This window comes from Vanellus vanellus, assembly GCF_965231255.1.
Source record: "Vanellus vanellus genome assembly, chromosome: Z".
Classification (NCBI taxonomy): domain Eukaryota; kingdom Metazoa; phylum Chordata; class Aves; order Charadriiformes; family Charadriidae; genus Vanellus; species Vanellus vanellus.
This window is the reverse complement of record NC_138908.1, coordinates 34,674,309-34,690,632: the sequence shown is the minus strand read 5'-3', so window position 1 is coordinate 34,690,632 and position 16,324 is coordinate 34,674,309. Positions and strand designations below refer to the sequence as shown.

The window sequence follows — 16,324 nt, the reverse complement described above, 5'->3', positions numbered from 1 at the left end:
TGCTTGGAGGAGTCACGTGGGATATGGCCCTGGGTAGAGGGGCTCCAAGAAAGCTTGTTAATATTCAAGGATCATCCCCTCCAAGCCCAAGAGTGCTCCACATCCCAATGAATATGAAGTCAGGCAAAAATGCCAGGAAGCCTACATGGATGAACAAGATGCTCCTGGCCAAACTCAAACACAAAGAGGAATCATACAGAGGTTACCCTTCTAGGGTAAACTAAATTCTTGGAGGAATACAGAAACATTGTCCAAGCATCCCAGGACAAAGTAAGGAAAACTAAGGCCCAAATGGAATTGAATGAGGCAAGAAACATCAAAGGCAACAGGAAAGGCTTCTAGAGTTACAAAGGCAACAAAAAGAAGTCTAGGGAAAATGTGAGCCCATTGCTTAAAAGACAGGGGACCTGGTTACACAAGCCACAGAAGAGGATGAAGTACTGAATGTGTCCTTTGCCTCAATCTTCGCTAGCAAGACTGCCTTTTAGGAATTCCAGGCCCTAGAGACCAGGGGAAAAGTCTGGAGCAAGGAAGACATTCCTCCGGTAGAAAAGGATTAGATTAGAGAATACAGAGAACTGTGCTGCCATTCAGAGCAACCTCAGCAGGCTGGAGAAACGGGCCAACAGGAACCTCATGAAGTTCAACAGGGGAAGTGCACCACTCCAAACATGAAAATGGCAAAATTTAATGGAGCAAAAATTCTTTGACTTATTCCTTGAAAAACAGGGCGGGGGGGCTGTAAAATACAAGAAATTCCATCTCTGTAAACTTGCATTAAAGATCTAAAAATACGTATCTAAAATAAAACACATTTTTGGACAGACACAGATAGTACAAGGGCTACAAGCTCAGCATCTAAGCAGAAATAATTGCTTGAAAGGCTAAGACCACAAACATTTAGAATCCGTAATATTTTCCTCTTTAGTAATGTTGTGGCCTTTCACTATCTACAGTAAGGCTGCAGTACCCAAGTAGTTTTATGTGCACACACACTAACCATTTATCAAGAAAGCTAGATATAGAACTATATAAAAAGATATAACAACATTGCAGACTGACTTGCAAAAAGGAAAGAATGATTTTTTTTTTTTTTTTTTTTTTTTTTTACACACATACAACACTTTTAGCAATCAGTGGAGTTGCAAGTGTCTAGAATCACAAATTTAGGCTTTATGTAATGAGTTCTAGAAGTCACAGCTGCAAACAAGGATGTATGAAATTGAAAAACCTGGAATCTCAACATTCTGTGTCAGGAACGTATCACTGACATCAAGTGGTGCAAGTAAGAATTGCAATACTAAGCCACCAAAGAAAGTGCCCCAAATGTGGAACATTCAGTGGTTGATGCTATGTTTCAAAGTTGCAGAGTTAAAGAAAAACTCAAGGGGACAATAAAAATTGCAGTGTGTCACAAAGTTAAATTATGATCCTCCGGTGCAACTGATTGTGAAGTAAACTGTTTTGCTTCTTATGTTTTTAAGAAATATCAGAACACCTTTGAATCTCAGAGGCAGACGCACCACCTTTCCTATCACTCCTTCGCACAAGATCCTCAATAGGCTTGTAGATGAAAGAGGTTCGTTTTCTTCCAGAGAATTCCTTGGAAGTTAAGAAAACTAGAAGATTAGAATAGCTAGCCTATTTATAAGTATTTTCTTCACAATGTATTAGTGATGAGTAATCCACAGCATTAACCAGACAAGAGCACCCTGGATGTCATTCTGCTAACCTAGTCTCTCCTACTCCCAAAGACAATCAGGATAGCAGGAGCTAACACCCCAGATTAAAGTATTTCTGTTGACACTTGTTTAAGTGTGTTTTTAACCATGTCGAGGGTCCTAATCGTTAGTCATGGGAGAAAAAACCCTACCTTAACAGCAGTATTTTCAAAAGAATGACAGCTTCCACTGCATAAATATACCAGCTAAATTACAAAAGCTACTTGAAAAACACACCAAACTGTCTGCATGTCTTCCTCTCTCTTACAGGTACCAAAGACTGGTGCAGCTATGAGCTTCCAGGCCAGTTACATACTGGTTGTAAAAAGGGAGACACAGTTACACAGAATAACCACAAGAAGGTTCTAAATTTTGTCGTACAGGATAATAAACTCCTAAACATGCCAGCCTTTACATCAGGAAAACCAAACAGCAACCATGAAAGAAGAAAGCAAGCTTATTATATTATGATACCCACGAAACAGAAGAATTTTGGTGTCACCGTCAAACATACATATGTCTTCTTACAAAGCATTCAAATAAACTCATGTTTCAAGAAAAAAAGAACAGGAGGATACTAATTTTCCAGAAGAGAGACTCTTTTTAACATATCTCTACCACAACTGAAAGCCAAATCTGAAGCTTCTTACCACTTCTGTTGATGTTTCTGCATGCTCAGAAGTAACGTGTTCTTGAAGAGATGTTTCCGTATAACCCATTTTCCCACAATAAGGACAAGTAAAAGACTGTGGCTGCTCTACAGAGAAAGCTTCTCCGCCATAGTACAAATCTGGAACAGAAAGTGTTTAAATAGAGGTTAATTCAAAGCAGTAGAATTATTTATTTTGTTCATGTAAACCTCTGTTTATAAATGCACTTCAATGTAATCACTGCCAAATTAATCTGGTATTCAATTGAAATGGCTATTTTAATGTTGTACAAAGGCCACAAGCTGATATTCAAGTGTTCAATTACTGATGACAAAAACCAGACAGACTACATTTCATTTTCATTAGCAAACATAACATAATTTTCTAATATTCAGTAGAAGCAACTATGACGATGATGCTGACACCGCCAAACCTTCACTCTTCTCCCACCCTACTTACCCCATGTACTGGGGTCATCTACGGTATTTTTCAATCACAAGATGAGTTTTCAAAAGCTGAATTCTCACCAGTACCTGAAAATTTACATTAAAATTTCAAAGTCCTCAGTGATACACCACATGTCAATATTTCTGCCATAGCTGAAACACTGCTTCAGAGTAAGTAGTTTTTGAAATGTCTCAAATATGTAATATGGAAGATTGATAGTGAAAAAGGAATCTGATTATCTGTTACACACTGGTTGCAACTTTTAGGTGTGTTGAATTTAAGCACTTTTGCACTATCAGTGAAAGCAGGCACTCTGAAGTTGCTAACATAGTTTTCCAAACTTAACATGAAAATTTATCTAACCATGCCAGAAAAGAATGCTTGCCTCATACTCTGAAGGCATCACGTATTCTACAGAAAACATGAATTAACTTTACATTCACATCAAGATAAAAAGTGTCATTTTCTCCAGCAAGTAATTTAAAATCTTTTCACTGACATTTTTTTCTAGGACTCATTAATAAGTAACTGAAAAATATTTTCATAGAGTTATAAATATGCTGCTATACATTAAAAATCGGACAAGTCTGAACAGATACTAGAACTCATGTTCTGCACCACAAGGCAAAAATCTAACTAATCTGTGAGGAACGTGTCCCTCTGATGGCTTAAGTCACAGCTTCCTAAGGTTTGACATCTTTTATTACTACCGCTCTTTAGGACATGACTAGAAAGAACAGAACAACATTTTTATTTCTGCAGCCTTACAAAACATGATGTGTAAGCTTAAGAAATGTACATATCTGTAATTCACTAAATTAACAGATAGCATTTTACATATTATTAAGTTTTGAGGGCTAACATATCAAGACCAATACAGGAAATGAACTTATTAGTAACATGCTAATATGCAGAGGTAAAGATACAGAATCAGACTGAACACACTGCAGAATAAAGTTTATGTTCAGGAAGTCCCTGTTCCCCTTATTTGAACACTGCTTCCAGAGAATTTAAATGCTGCCAGATGAGAGAAAGATATCCCTTTAACAGGCATGGTAAGAAAAGCCCAACTAGACAGCCAGCCTTGCAAAGAAGAAACACTGACTGACACACTGAGCATTTTAACTGGTTCATCAAATTAACTATGACACTAAGCTTGAGTGCCATCCTGAATTTAGGTTCACATACACATGAGGAAAACATTATGTCCAACTACCCAAAATAAAAAGTTCCGAGCCAATTAAGTCTCAGTTCTCCAAAGCAGCATTTGAGGTTCCATTACATGCTTTATACAATAAGGCACAGAAGTAACTTTTCATTAGACAATGGAATTGCATATCAGATATGATCAAAATGGAGAATTATACAGACTGAAAGTCAGCATGAACATAAGTTGGAAGACACGCCCAAAAGATTAGCAGCCCTACCCCAAAACCTGAAAGTCATTTATATAGTACTGACACAAACAGATGCCTGGAATCATCATTAGAGGGAATCCCAAAGGTTGTTGCACAACATGTATCAGGACTCAGTTCTGAATGCATCTGAGTCACCCAACACATGAAAGACAGGCATTTCCTTGACAGGTTGTCAGGCATTCAGCTGGCATCCTAACAACAAGACATATGGTATGTCTTAATTCACAACATCTGTCCTTACTTGATCCCCTATAAATCCATGGGAAGAATCAGAGAAGCTATGAAGAGCACATTTGTGGGAGAGGTCACTGGCCTTAAATATACCATATTCAACTGAAGATGACAATACTACCAGATTGGAAGAAAGCTTCTTACAAACTCTTAAGTCTGCTTGTTTGGTTTATAAGTATCCATCAGCTTTAGAGTGTGTTCTGAATGCTCAAAAACAAGAACAGCAGCAAATTTCCCCTTGTCAAAGCTTTTAAAACTATCTTTCCATTACTCACAGTAAGCTCGCATTTATCATATACGAGTAGACTAGTACTACAATTACTCTGGCAGATGACCAGAGAAACAAAAAAATCTAGGTCTGAGGCAGGACTGCACCGCTAGCATTCAGAACTATGACAGTCCCTACGTACAGGTGTTAAGCAACATCATCCTACAAGATGAACCAATTGCATTTACTTACATGCACAACTATCTTTTGACTTGAATATTGTCATTGTTTCAGCTCGGATGGAGTTAACCTTCTTACTAACAATTAGCATACTGCTATGTTTCAGATTTGGGATGAGAAATAGTGTTGATAGCAGATTGGTTTTTTTTTCAGTTGTTGCTAGGCAGTCGAGGCCTTTTCTGCTCCTCATACCAACCCACCAGCGAGTGGGGACTGGAGGGGTGGGGCGGAGGGAGAAGCTGGGAAGGGATACAGCCGGGACAGCTGACCCCAACCGACTAAAGGAATATTCCCTGCCATGTGACATCATTCTTAGTATATAAAGCTAGGGGAAGAAGGAAGGGGGAAATGCCTGGAGTTACACTATTTGTTTTCCTAAGCAACTGCTTTCCTGGAGATGGCTGAACACCTGCCTGTCAATGGGAAATAGCGAATGAATTCCTTGTTTTGCTTTGCTTGTGTGCACAGTTTTTGTTCTGCCTATTAAACTGTCTTTATCTCAACCCACAAGTTGTTTTTTTTTCTTCACTTTTACTCTTCCAATTGTTGTCTCCATCCGAACTGGGGGGAGTGAGCAAGCATCTGCGTGGTTCTAGCTGCGGACCAGGGTTAAGCCAGGACAAATAGCTTCTCTAGAATTACAGCACACATTTTCCAGGTGGTGATCAGTCTCATTTTCAAGTCTCCCGTTCTTCTCTTAATTACACGATATGCAATAAAGATTTACATAAAATTGACCTGCTCCAAGTCCAGGGTGTAACAGAGACTGTTTCAGAGACAACACAGAGAAGACCTATATAATTCACAGAACTTAACCAACACAGAGGGACTGGTGGAGGACATTAAGGTTGGGGGCACCCTAGGCTGTAGCGATCATGAAAAGATAGAGTTCAGGATCATGGGCACTACACACAAAACAACAAGAAGCAAAATCACAACCTTAGACTTCAGGAGGGCTAACTTTGATGTCTTCAAGAAACTGCTTGGGGGGATCCCGTGGACTAGAGCTCTGGGCTCAAGAAAAGGGGCTCAAGAAAGCTGGTTGGTATTCAAAGACCACTTCCTCCAAGCTCAAGATCGGTGCATCCCGAAGAGCAAGAAATTGGCCAAGGGATGCAGGAGGCCTGCCTGGTTGAGCAGAGAGCTTCTGAACAAGCTCAAGTGGAAGAAGGAAGTTTACACTCAGTGGAAGAATGGCCTAACCCCTTGGGAAGATTACAAGAATGCTGCCAGAGTGTGCAGGGATAAAACAAGGAAAGCCAAGGCCGCCTTGGAACTAAACCTGTTGAGCTTGACATCCCTTGCCAGGAAGAGCTTCTTCAGGTATATTGGAGGCAAAAGGATGACCAGAGAAGCTGTGGGCCCACTGTTGAATGAGACAGGAGCCATGGTGACGGAGGATGCGGAGAAGGCGGAGTTACTGAATGCCTTCTTTGCGTCGGTCTTTACTACCCAGCCAGGCCCTCAGGAGTCCCAGGCCTTGGAGAAAGTAACAGGGAAAGAGGAAGACTTCCCCTGGGTTGAGGAGGATCAAGTGAGGGACCAGTTAGGTCAATTAGATATTCACAAGTCCATGGGCCCTGATGGGATGCACCTGAGAGTGCTGAGGGAACTGGCAGAGGTCATTGCTGGGCCACTCCACCATCTTTGAAAGGTCCTGGAGAACAGGTGAGGTGTCTGAGGACTGGAAGAAAGCCAGTGTCACTCCGGTCTTCAAAAAGGGCAAGAAGGAGGACCCGGGGAACTACAGGCCGGTCAGCCTCACCTCCATCCCTGGAAAGATGATGGAACAGCTTGTTCTGGGTGTCATCTCAAGGCACATGGAGGAAGAGAAGGCTATCAAAAGTACTCAGCATGATTCACCAAGGGGAAATCATGCCTGGCTAATCTGATAGCCTTCCATGATGTTGTGACTGGATGGATAGATGAGGGAAGAGTGGTAGATGTGGTCTACCTTGACTTTAGCAAGGCATTCGACACAGTCTCCCACAGCATCCTCATAGGGAAGCTTAGGAAGAGTGGGTTAGATGAACGGACAGTAAGGTGGATAGAAAACTGGTTGCAAGACAGAGCTCAGAGGGTTGTGGTTAGGGGCGCAGAGTCTAGTTGGAGGTCAGTGACAAGTGGTGTTCCCCAGGTGCCAGTACTGGGTCCAGTCCTGTTCAATATATTCATCAACGACTTGGATGAGGGGATAGAGTGCACCCTCAGCAAGTTTGCTGATGATACAAAGCTGGGAGGGGTGGCTGACACACCAGAAGGCTGTGCTGCCATACAGAGAGACCTGGACAGGCTGGAGAGTTGGGCAGAGAGGAATCTTATGAAATTCAATAAGAGCAAGTGTAGGGTGCTGCACCTGGGGAGGAATTACCCCATGCAGCAGTACAGGTTGGGGGCTGATCTGCTGGAGAGCAGCTCTGTGGAAAGAGACCTGGCAGTCCTGGTGGACAACAGGATGACCATGAGCCAGCAATGTGCCCTTGTGGCCAAGAAGGCCAATGGCATCCTGGGGTGCATCAAGCAGAGTGTGGCCAGCAGGTCAAGGGAGGTCATCCTCCCCCTCTACTCTGCCTTGGTGAGGCCACACCTGGAGTACTGTGTCCAGTTCTGGGCTCCCCATCTCAAGAAGGACAGGGAACTGCTGGAGAGGGTGCAGCATAGGGCTACCAAAATTAGGGGACTGGAACACCTCTCTTATGAAGAAAGACTGAGGGAATTGGGTCTCTTTAGTCTGGAAAAAAGATGGTTGAGGGGGGACCTGATCAATGCTTATAAATACTTAAAGGGTGGGTGCCAGGAGGATGGGGCCAGGCTCTTCGGTGGTGCCCAGTGACAGGACAAGAAGTAACGGGCACAAACTTGAGTATAGGAAGTTCCACCTAAATATGAGGAGGAACTTCTTTACCTTGAGGGTGGTAGAGCAGTGGAACAGGCTGCCCAGGGAGGTGGTGGAGTCTCCATCGCTGGAGACATTCAAAACCCACCTGGACGCGTTCCTGTGCAACCTGCTCTAAGGTGTCCCTGCTCTGGCAGGGGGGTTGGACTAGATCTCCAGAGGTCCCTTCCAACTCTATGATTCTAACTTCAAGATTTTGGAGCTCCTAATCAGTGCCACTTCAGTACATATTTCACAGTGTACTCCTCTGAAAGTTTCCCCAAGAATCCCATTCGGACTCTCATTCTGATGTGGCCAAAAAAACTGAGTGGGGGTAAAAAGATTACCAATATGCTGCAGCATACTCAAATATGAAGACTATACATATGTCATGGTTTCAAACAAGGAAAGTACACACAAGGTTTACACGGGGCAAAGTTCTAAGCAGTCACTAAACCAGTCTCCAAATGGATCAGCCATACAGATTCTGGAACAGACATTCTTTCAGAAAAACCTACCTGTAAGGCAAAAGATTAAAAATTATAGTTGTCTAGAACAGATAAATGCAAAATGCTTCAATGAAGATGGATGGGAGAATCTGCCTTGCAATTATACAAAGAAAAATTCTAGTTAAAGCAACTCCTTATACAATTCGTTACAGTATATAGCAAAAAGGAAAGCTTTAAAAGCATTCTTATTTCCACAGTGTCACTTTTTCAGTGTCCTAAGGATACAACAGGGTTGGAACTTAAATAGATGCTGGGAACAAAACAAGTAAGGTGGCCAAACTTTTGAACTGAATAGTTAAGAAGAATTCCAAATTTAACTGCATTTAATCTGCACACTCAAACACTGTATTGTTCCCTGAAACTCAATAATTCAACAAGAACTTCTGCAAAAAAATTCTGTATGCCTGTGGGAATAGCAAAAACACCTGTCACAAACACAACAAAAGCTAATGACAGTTTGTTTAGTTGGTCCTCTGATTTTCCTCAAGCTTTGGTACGATCCTCATGATGATAACTGAATACCTATTTACCAATTGGAAAACAGAAATTCTCCATCACTGCAAACATACACACAGGCAAGAACACCAAGCCAAATTTGCTTTGAGGACTCTTTTTAGCTGAGCAGACTCATTTCTGGAAATTTTCCAAGCCCTGGCATCTTATATACTTGTCTGGATAAAACAAGAAGATGATGACTCAAAGGGGCAAGCAAGTGAAAAGGGGCAAATCATCTTATTTTAGAGTATTTGCATATAAAAGTAACTTCTGCATCCAGTATCTAAAAAGAAAAAAATCTCTCAAAATTATCAAGTGGTCTAAAAACCTCTACCTATAAACCTCACTGCTTCATGAATCTAAGTATTTTCAAGTAAGGCAGAAGTACCAACTCCAACTTCCCAGCTGAGCAAAGGGCACAGGGCCACAACCAACCTGAAAAGAGAGGTAAATAGATTATCATGCAGGTAAAAGTATCTGTTGTTAGCTCAATCCAGACATCAATCGTCTCCATCGTCTTTGAACGGTCATGGAGAACAGGAGAGGTGCCTGAGGACTGGAGGAAGGCCGACATCACTCCAATCTTCAAAAAAGGCAAGAAGGAGGACCCAGGGAACTACAGACTGGTTAGTCTAACCTCTGTCCCTGGGAAGGTATTGGAGCGACTCATTCTGGATGTCATCTCCAAACACGTTGAGGAACAGGAAGTTATTGGAAGTGGTCAACATGGATTTACCAAGGGTAAATCGTGCTTGACCAATCTGATAGCCTTCTATGATGTTATAACTGGTTGGCTGGATGAGGGGAAAGTCGTGGATGTCATCTACCTTGACTTTAGCAAGGCTTTTGACACTGTCTCCCATGACATCCTCATTAGGAAGCTGAGGAAGTATGGGCTAGATGAGGTGACAGTGAGGTGGATTGAGTGTTGGCTGCGGGACAGAACTCAGAGGGTTGTGATCAGCGGCACAGAGTCTAGTTGGAGGCCTGTAACCAGTGGTGTCCCCCAGGGGTCAATACTTGGTCCTATTTTGTTTAATATATTCATTAATGACCTGGATGAGGGGACAGAGTGTATCCTCAGCAAGTTTGCTGATGATACCAAACTGGGTGGGGTGGCTGACACCCCAGAGGGCTGTGCTGCCATCCAGCGTGACCTGGACAGGCTGGAGAGCTGGGCAGAGAAGAACCTAATGAGGTTCAACAAAACCAAGTGCAAGGTCCTGCACCTGAGGAGGAAGAATGCTAGGCACCAGTACAGGTTAGGGGCTGACCTGCTGGGAGATAGCTTGGAGGAGAAGGATCTGGGGGTTGTGGTAGACAGTAAATTATCCATGGCCCAGCAATGTGCCCTTGTCGCCAAAAAGGCCAATGGAATCCTGGGCTGCATAGGGAAGAGTGTGGCCAGTAGGTCGAGGGAGGTCATTCTCCCCCTCTACTCGGCACTGGTGAGGCCACAACTGGAATACTGTGTCCAGTTTTGGGCTCCCCAGTTCAAGAGGGACAGGGAACTGCTGGAGCGAGTCCAGCGAAGGGCAACTAAGATGATTAAGGGCTTGGAGCACCTCCCTTATGAGGAAAGGCTGAGAGAGCTGGGACTCTTTAGCCTGGAGAAGAGAAGGCTGAGGGGAGACCTTATTATGGCATACAAGTATCTAAAGGGTGGGTTGAAGGAGGATGGAGCCAGGCTCTTTTCAATGGTTCCAAGTGACAGGACGAGGGGCAATGGGCACAAGTTAGAACACAGGAAGTTCCGTTCAAATACACGGAAACAGTTCTTTACGGTGAGGGTGACAGAGCACTGGAACAGGCTGCCCAGGGAGGTTGTGGAGTCCCCTTCCCTGGAGATTTTCAAGACCTGCCTGGATGCAGTCCTGAGTAATGTGTTCTAGGCAATCCTGCTTTAGCAGGAGAGTTGGACTAGATGATCTCTAGAGGTCCCTTCCAACTCTGATAATTCTGTGATTGTGTGATCAAGAATTCCAGTAGTACACAGTTCTATCACACAGGGGAGAAGTTTGATGAGTACTGTGTTTCTCACCCTTGCTTTTAGAGAGTATGAAACAAGCCATTTATTAGTTAAAAAAAAAAAAAATAAAAATCTGAGTTCTTTCCAGCCTCCTAATTATATATATTCCTGCATGTTCTTCCACTCATATCTCCTTACCTATCTTTCTCATAATACACAGCAAATGGACATGCACATGCCAAATAAATACACCTTCATCTAACAAAAAAAAAAAAATTTAAAAATGCACCTGTCAGACATGCAATCAGTCACTGGCGAACGTAAATACTCTTCCTTTGGAAGTTTATACCTCCCTTTCTTTTCTCCCCCCCCTCAACTTTAATCTCTCTCCATATCTTACAATCAAAATCTGTCCCTTTTCTAATCTGAAATACAGGTCCCCAGATAAATTTTCTTTTAACCTACAACATAAATTAAAAAACAAAACCAGGTTGGTAATTAGGTGATATCATGAATCTTTGTGTCTAATTTTAGCGTTGAAGTTACAGAACACATTTTTCCATCTGTTTGTTTTTACATCAAGAATCCTAAAATTTATGAACAGTCATGTTATTGACTATCAAAGGTTCACTTGCTAAGACCCTAACAATTAGAGGAAGTACAGCCACGCCTCCACGTCTGCAGAAGTAAGGCAACCTACTATTGTATTACTGTTTTCATTTACAGTTGTATTACTGTTATGATGGCTGACCACAAAAATCTTTCAGGTAATATATTTTGGTTCTTTCCAAACACTTTCCTACACTAAAGCAGGGGTCCATAACTCTTCAAAATCCTCTGGACCTCTAAAGTCCTCTTTTCAAAGCACCTAGGAAGACAAGGTTGCTTAGTAAAAAAGAAAACCACAGCCTTCTAGGATAAGATTCATTACCCACACAGCTTATCAGTTAGAGGAAGAATTCAAAGGAGTAAAAGGATCAGAATACTGTTTAAGGAGTACTCAACAACAGTTTAGGAAGTTAGATTTCAACCTCAACAGTATTTAGACACTATAGTTTTTCTTGAATGAAAAAAAAAAAAAAAACAAAACCAAAACCAAATTTAATGTGAAAACTCACTCAATCAAAAATATGAGCAGTTTTGCTTTCTCATCCATCTATAGCTACACAATGCTTGCATTTAACATTTAAATTAACTAATACATTCTTAAACTTGGCAGGAGGCTAGTAATGAGACAGAACTACAGTAGCATTCCTTATATCATAGAGTAGTTTAGGTTGGAAGGGACCTTAAAGATCATCTAGTCCCAAGCCCCCTGCCACACGCAGGGACACCTCCCACTAGACCAGGTTGCTCAAAGCCCCATCCAGCCTGGCCTTGAACACCTCCAGGGATGGAGCATCCACAACTGCTCTGAGCAGCTTGTTCCAGTCTCACCACCCTCACAGTAAAGAATTTCTTCCTAATATCTAATCTAAATCTACCCTCTTCCAGTTTAAAACCATGACGCCTCATCCTATCACAACACTCACTGATAAAGAGTCCCTCCTCATCTTTCCTGTAGGTCCCCTTTAGGTACTGGAAGGCTGCTATAAGGTCTCCCCAGAGACTCCTCTCCTCCAGGCTGAACAATCCCAACTCTCTCACCCTGTCCTCATAGGAGAGGTGCTCCAGCCCCCTGATCATCTTCGTGGCCCTCCTCTGGACCAGCTCTAACAGGTCCATGTCTTTCCCGTGTTGCGGACTCCAGAGCTGGATGCAGTATTCCAGGTAGGGTCTCACCAGAGCAGAGTAGAGGGGAAGGATCACCTCCCTCAACCTGCTGGGCACACTTCTTCTGATGCAGCCCAGGATGCGGTTGGCTTTCTGGGCTGCAAGTGTGCATTGCCAGCTCACGTTGAGCTTCTGCTCAAGCAACACGCCCAGGTTCTTCTCCTCAGGGCTGCTCTCAATTCTTTCTCCGCCCAGCCTGTGTTTGTGCTTGGAATTGCCCCGACCCTCGTGCAGGACCTTGCATTTGGCCTGGTGGGACTTCATGAGGTTGGCGTGAACCCACTTCTCCAGCCGGTCCAGGTCCCTCTGGGTGGCATCCCTTCCCTCCAGCATGTCAACCCGCTCCACACACCTCAGTATCATCATTAAACTTGCTGAGGCAGCATTCAATTGCACTGGCCATGTCACCAACAAAGATGTTGAACAGTACCGGTCTCAATACTGAACCCTGAGGAACACAACTCGTCACTGGTCGCCACTTGGACATCGAGCCATTGACCACAACTCTTTGAGCGCAACCATCCAGCCAACTCCTTACCCACTGAGTGGACCATATTTTCAAATCCATGTCTCTCCAGTTTAGAGACCACGGTATCGTGCGGGACAGTGTCAAATGCTTTGCACAAGTCCAGGTAGATGACATCAGTTGCTCTTCCCTTATCCACCAATGCTGTAACGCTGTCATAGAAGGCCACCAAATTTGTCAGGCATGACTTGCCCTTGGTGAAGCCATGGTGCCTGTCACCAATCACCTCCTTATTTTCCACGTGCCTTATCAGAGTTTTCAGGAGCATCTGCTCCATGATCTTGCTGGGCACAGAGGTGAGACCGACTGGCCTGTAGTTCCTTAGGTCTTCCTTTTTCCCCTTTTTGAAAATAGGGGTTATGTTCCCCTTTTCCCATCAGCAGGAACCTCACATGACTGCCATGACTCCTCGAATATGATGGATAGTGGCTTAACAACTTTGTCTGCTAGTTCCCTCAGGACCCACAGATCTATCTCATCAGGTCCCATGGACTCATGCACCTTCAGGTTCCTCAAGTGGTCTCATACTTGGTCTTCACCTACAGTGGGTGGTTCTTCATTTTCCCAGTCCTTGCCTTTGCCTTCTGCCTCATGGGTAATGTGGTGGCAGTCTTTGCCAGTGAAGACTGAGGCAAAAAACTCATTGAGTACCTTAGCTTTATCTCTGTCCTGGGTGACCAGCTCTTGCATTTCCTTCTGGAGAGGGCCCACATCTTCCCTAGTCTTTCTTTTCTCACTGTTTTTTTTTTTATGTCCCTGGCCAGAATTAATTCTATCTGGGCTTTAGCTTGTCTAACCTGATCCATGGCTGCTCCAACAATTTCTCTGTATTCCTCCCAGCCTACCCGCCTGTTTCCACCCCTTTTTACTTTTGAGCATGTCCAGGAGCTCCTTGTTCATCCATGCAGGCCTCCTGGCTTTTCTGCCTGACTTCTTTGTAGGGATGCATCGCTCCTGAGCTTGGAGGAAGTGATCCTTGAACATTAATGAACTTTCCTGGGCCCCTTTTCCCTCCAGCAATTCATCCCATGGCACCATACCAAGCAGATTCTTCAAGAGGCCAAAGTCAGCTGTCCTAAAGTCCAGGGTTGTCAGCTTGCTGCACACCCTCCTCAGTGCCTCGAGAATCTCAAACTCCACCATTTCATGGTTACTGAAGCCCAGGATACCCTTGAGCTTGACACTCCCTACCAGCCCCTCCTTGTTGGTAATGACAAGGTCCAGCATAGCTCCTCTCCTTGTTGGCTCCCCTACCACTTGGAGAAGGAAGCTGTTGTCAATACAATCCAAAAACCTCCTGGATTGCCTACGTCTGGCTGTGTTACCCTTCCAACAGACATTGGGGTGGTTGAAGTCACCCCTGAGGACCAGGGCCTGCCAACGTGATGCCACCCCTATCTGTCTGTAGAGGGCCTCATCTGCTTGGTCTTCCTGGTCAGGTGGTCTGTAGCAGACCCCCACTGTAATGTGCCCTGCTCCTGATTTCTCTTTAATCCTGACCCATAAACTCTCAGTCAGCTCATCATCCATCCCTAAGTCAAGCTCCATGCACTCCAGCTGGTTGTTAACATATAGGGCAACACCACCTCCTTGTTTCCCCTGCCTGTCTTTCCTGAAGAGTCTGTAACTTTCCATGCCAACACTCCTGTCATAGGAGCAATCCCACCACGGTTCTGTCACACCAACGAGATCATAGCCTTGGAGGCGTGCACATGTCTCTAGCTCCTCCTGTTTGTTCCCCATGCTATGTGCATTTGCATAGAGGCACTTCAGCTGTGTCCTCATTGAGGCTGACTTGGATGGAGCAGTTGCACTGCTCTCCAGGCAGCATTCCTTTGGGGTGTATTAACAATGCCTCCCCATTGGCTCCTGTTACCCCAGGAGCTCCTGGCCCATCTACATAAGCCTTTAAGTGTGCTGCAGTGTAGCCAGCACATCTTGGAGCAAACAGCTGCAGGCCCTCGCTAGCACCCCCCTCTCCTTCGTGCATCATCCCTTGGTTTGTCACAGGCAAGCCTGATAATACCCCCTTCCCCCATCGAGTCTAGTCTGAGAAAAATCAACCTTCCCCATCGAGTCTGATAAAAATCAATCTTTCAAAGTCAGGACTACATTTTGTAACAGCTTGTCCTTGCTTTCTGTTAAGACATATTTCTTTGCAAAGGTACACAGCAGTCAGGAATTTTAGTTTCACTTTTCTTCATGAGTAATGCAATTTCAATCTGATACATAGATAAAAATGTTGGTATTATGTAAGTTGTTTGATTTTTTTTAATATTTGAAGAAACTAAATGGTGGCAACACACCACATTTTACAAAGCATATATATCACTGATCAAGTAGCCATACTACTCAAAACAATATTACTCTTAAAACTGCTGTTAGTTCTGGTTTGCTGCAGATTTTCTGAACAAAAAACATTCTAAAATCTGCTAGATATTCTGCTATAAACTTAAAGAAATAATGCTTACCTACCCTCTATTTATAAATATTTGCATAAAGGAATGGGGCCAACAGGAATCTTATGAAATTCAGCCAAGCCCTACACCAGGCAGGCAGACCTGGGCAGCGATGCCAGCAGGGCCAGGGAGCAGCTCTGAGGAGATGGTGCTGGGTGCAGGAGGGGCAACAAGCTGAGCAGGAGCTAACCATGTGCCTAGAGCAGTATAAGTAGGGGTGATCCCCTCGGCTCAGCACCCATCAGCATCATCCAGGCACTGTATCTTGTTTGGAGCCTCCTAGTACAGGGGAGACATCAAACTGAAGTGAGTTCAGCAGGCAGCCATTAAAATGGCAGGATTAGAACACTCACCCTGCAAGAAGAAGCTGCAGGGCCATAACTGATTCAGCCTGGAGCAGACAGCTTTGCATCAACTAACAGCTACTCCCATATCTACAAGACAGGAGATCACTTATGATCTCAACAAGGGGCTTGAGAGCACCCTCAGTAAGTTTGCAGAAGATGCCAAATTAGGTGGGAGCCTTGATGTGCTTAAAGGTAGGAGGGCTCTTCAGAGGGATCTGGACAGGCTGGATCAATGGGCTGAGGCCAATAGTATGAGCTTAAACAAGGCCAAGTATTAAGTCCTGCACTTGGGCCACAACCACCCCACACAGTGCTTCAGGCTTCGGGAGAAGTGGCTGGAAAGCTGCCCAGCAGAGAAGGACCTGGGAGTGCTGACTGACAGCCAGCTGAACATGAGTCAACAGTGTGCCCAGGTGGCCAAGAAGGCCAACAGCATCCTGGCCTGCATCAGGAATA

At 44.0% G+C, this 16,324-nt stretch overlaps 1 protein-coding gene across 2 annotated transcripts in view; it reads right to left on the bottom strand.

Annotated features, from left to right (window-relative positions):
- KCMF1 (potassium channel modulatory factor 1) overlaps nt 1-16,324 on the bottom strand; it is a 64,727-nt gene that overhangs the window by 12,133 nt on the left and 36,270 nt on the right. For both annotated transcript variants that reach the window (XM_082497585.1, XM_082497586.1), the window contains one exon: nt 2,372-2,511. In XM_082497585.1, the coding sequence (XP_082353711.1) occupies nt 2,372-2,511 (140 nt within the window). The remainder of the gene's footprint in view (nt 1-2,371; nt 2,512-16,324) is intronic.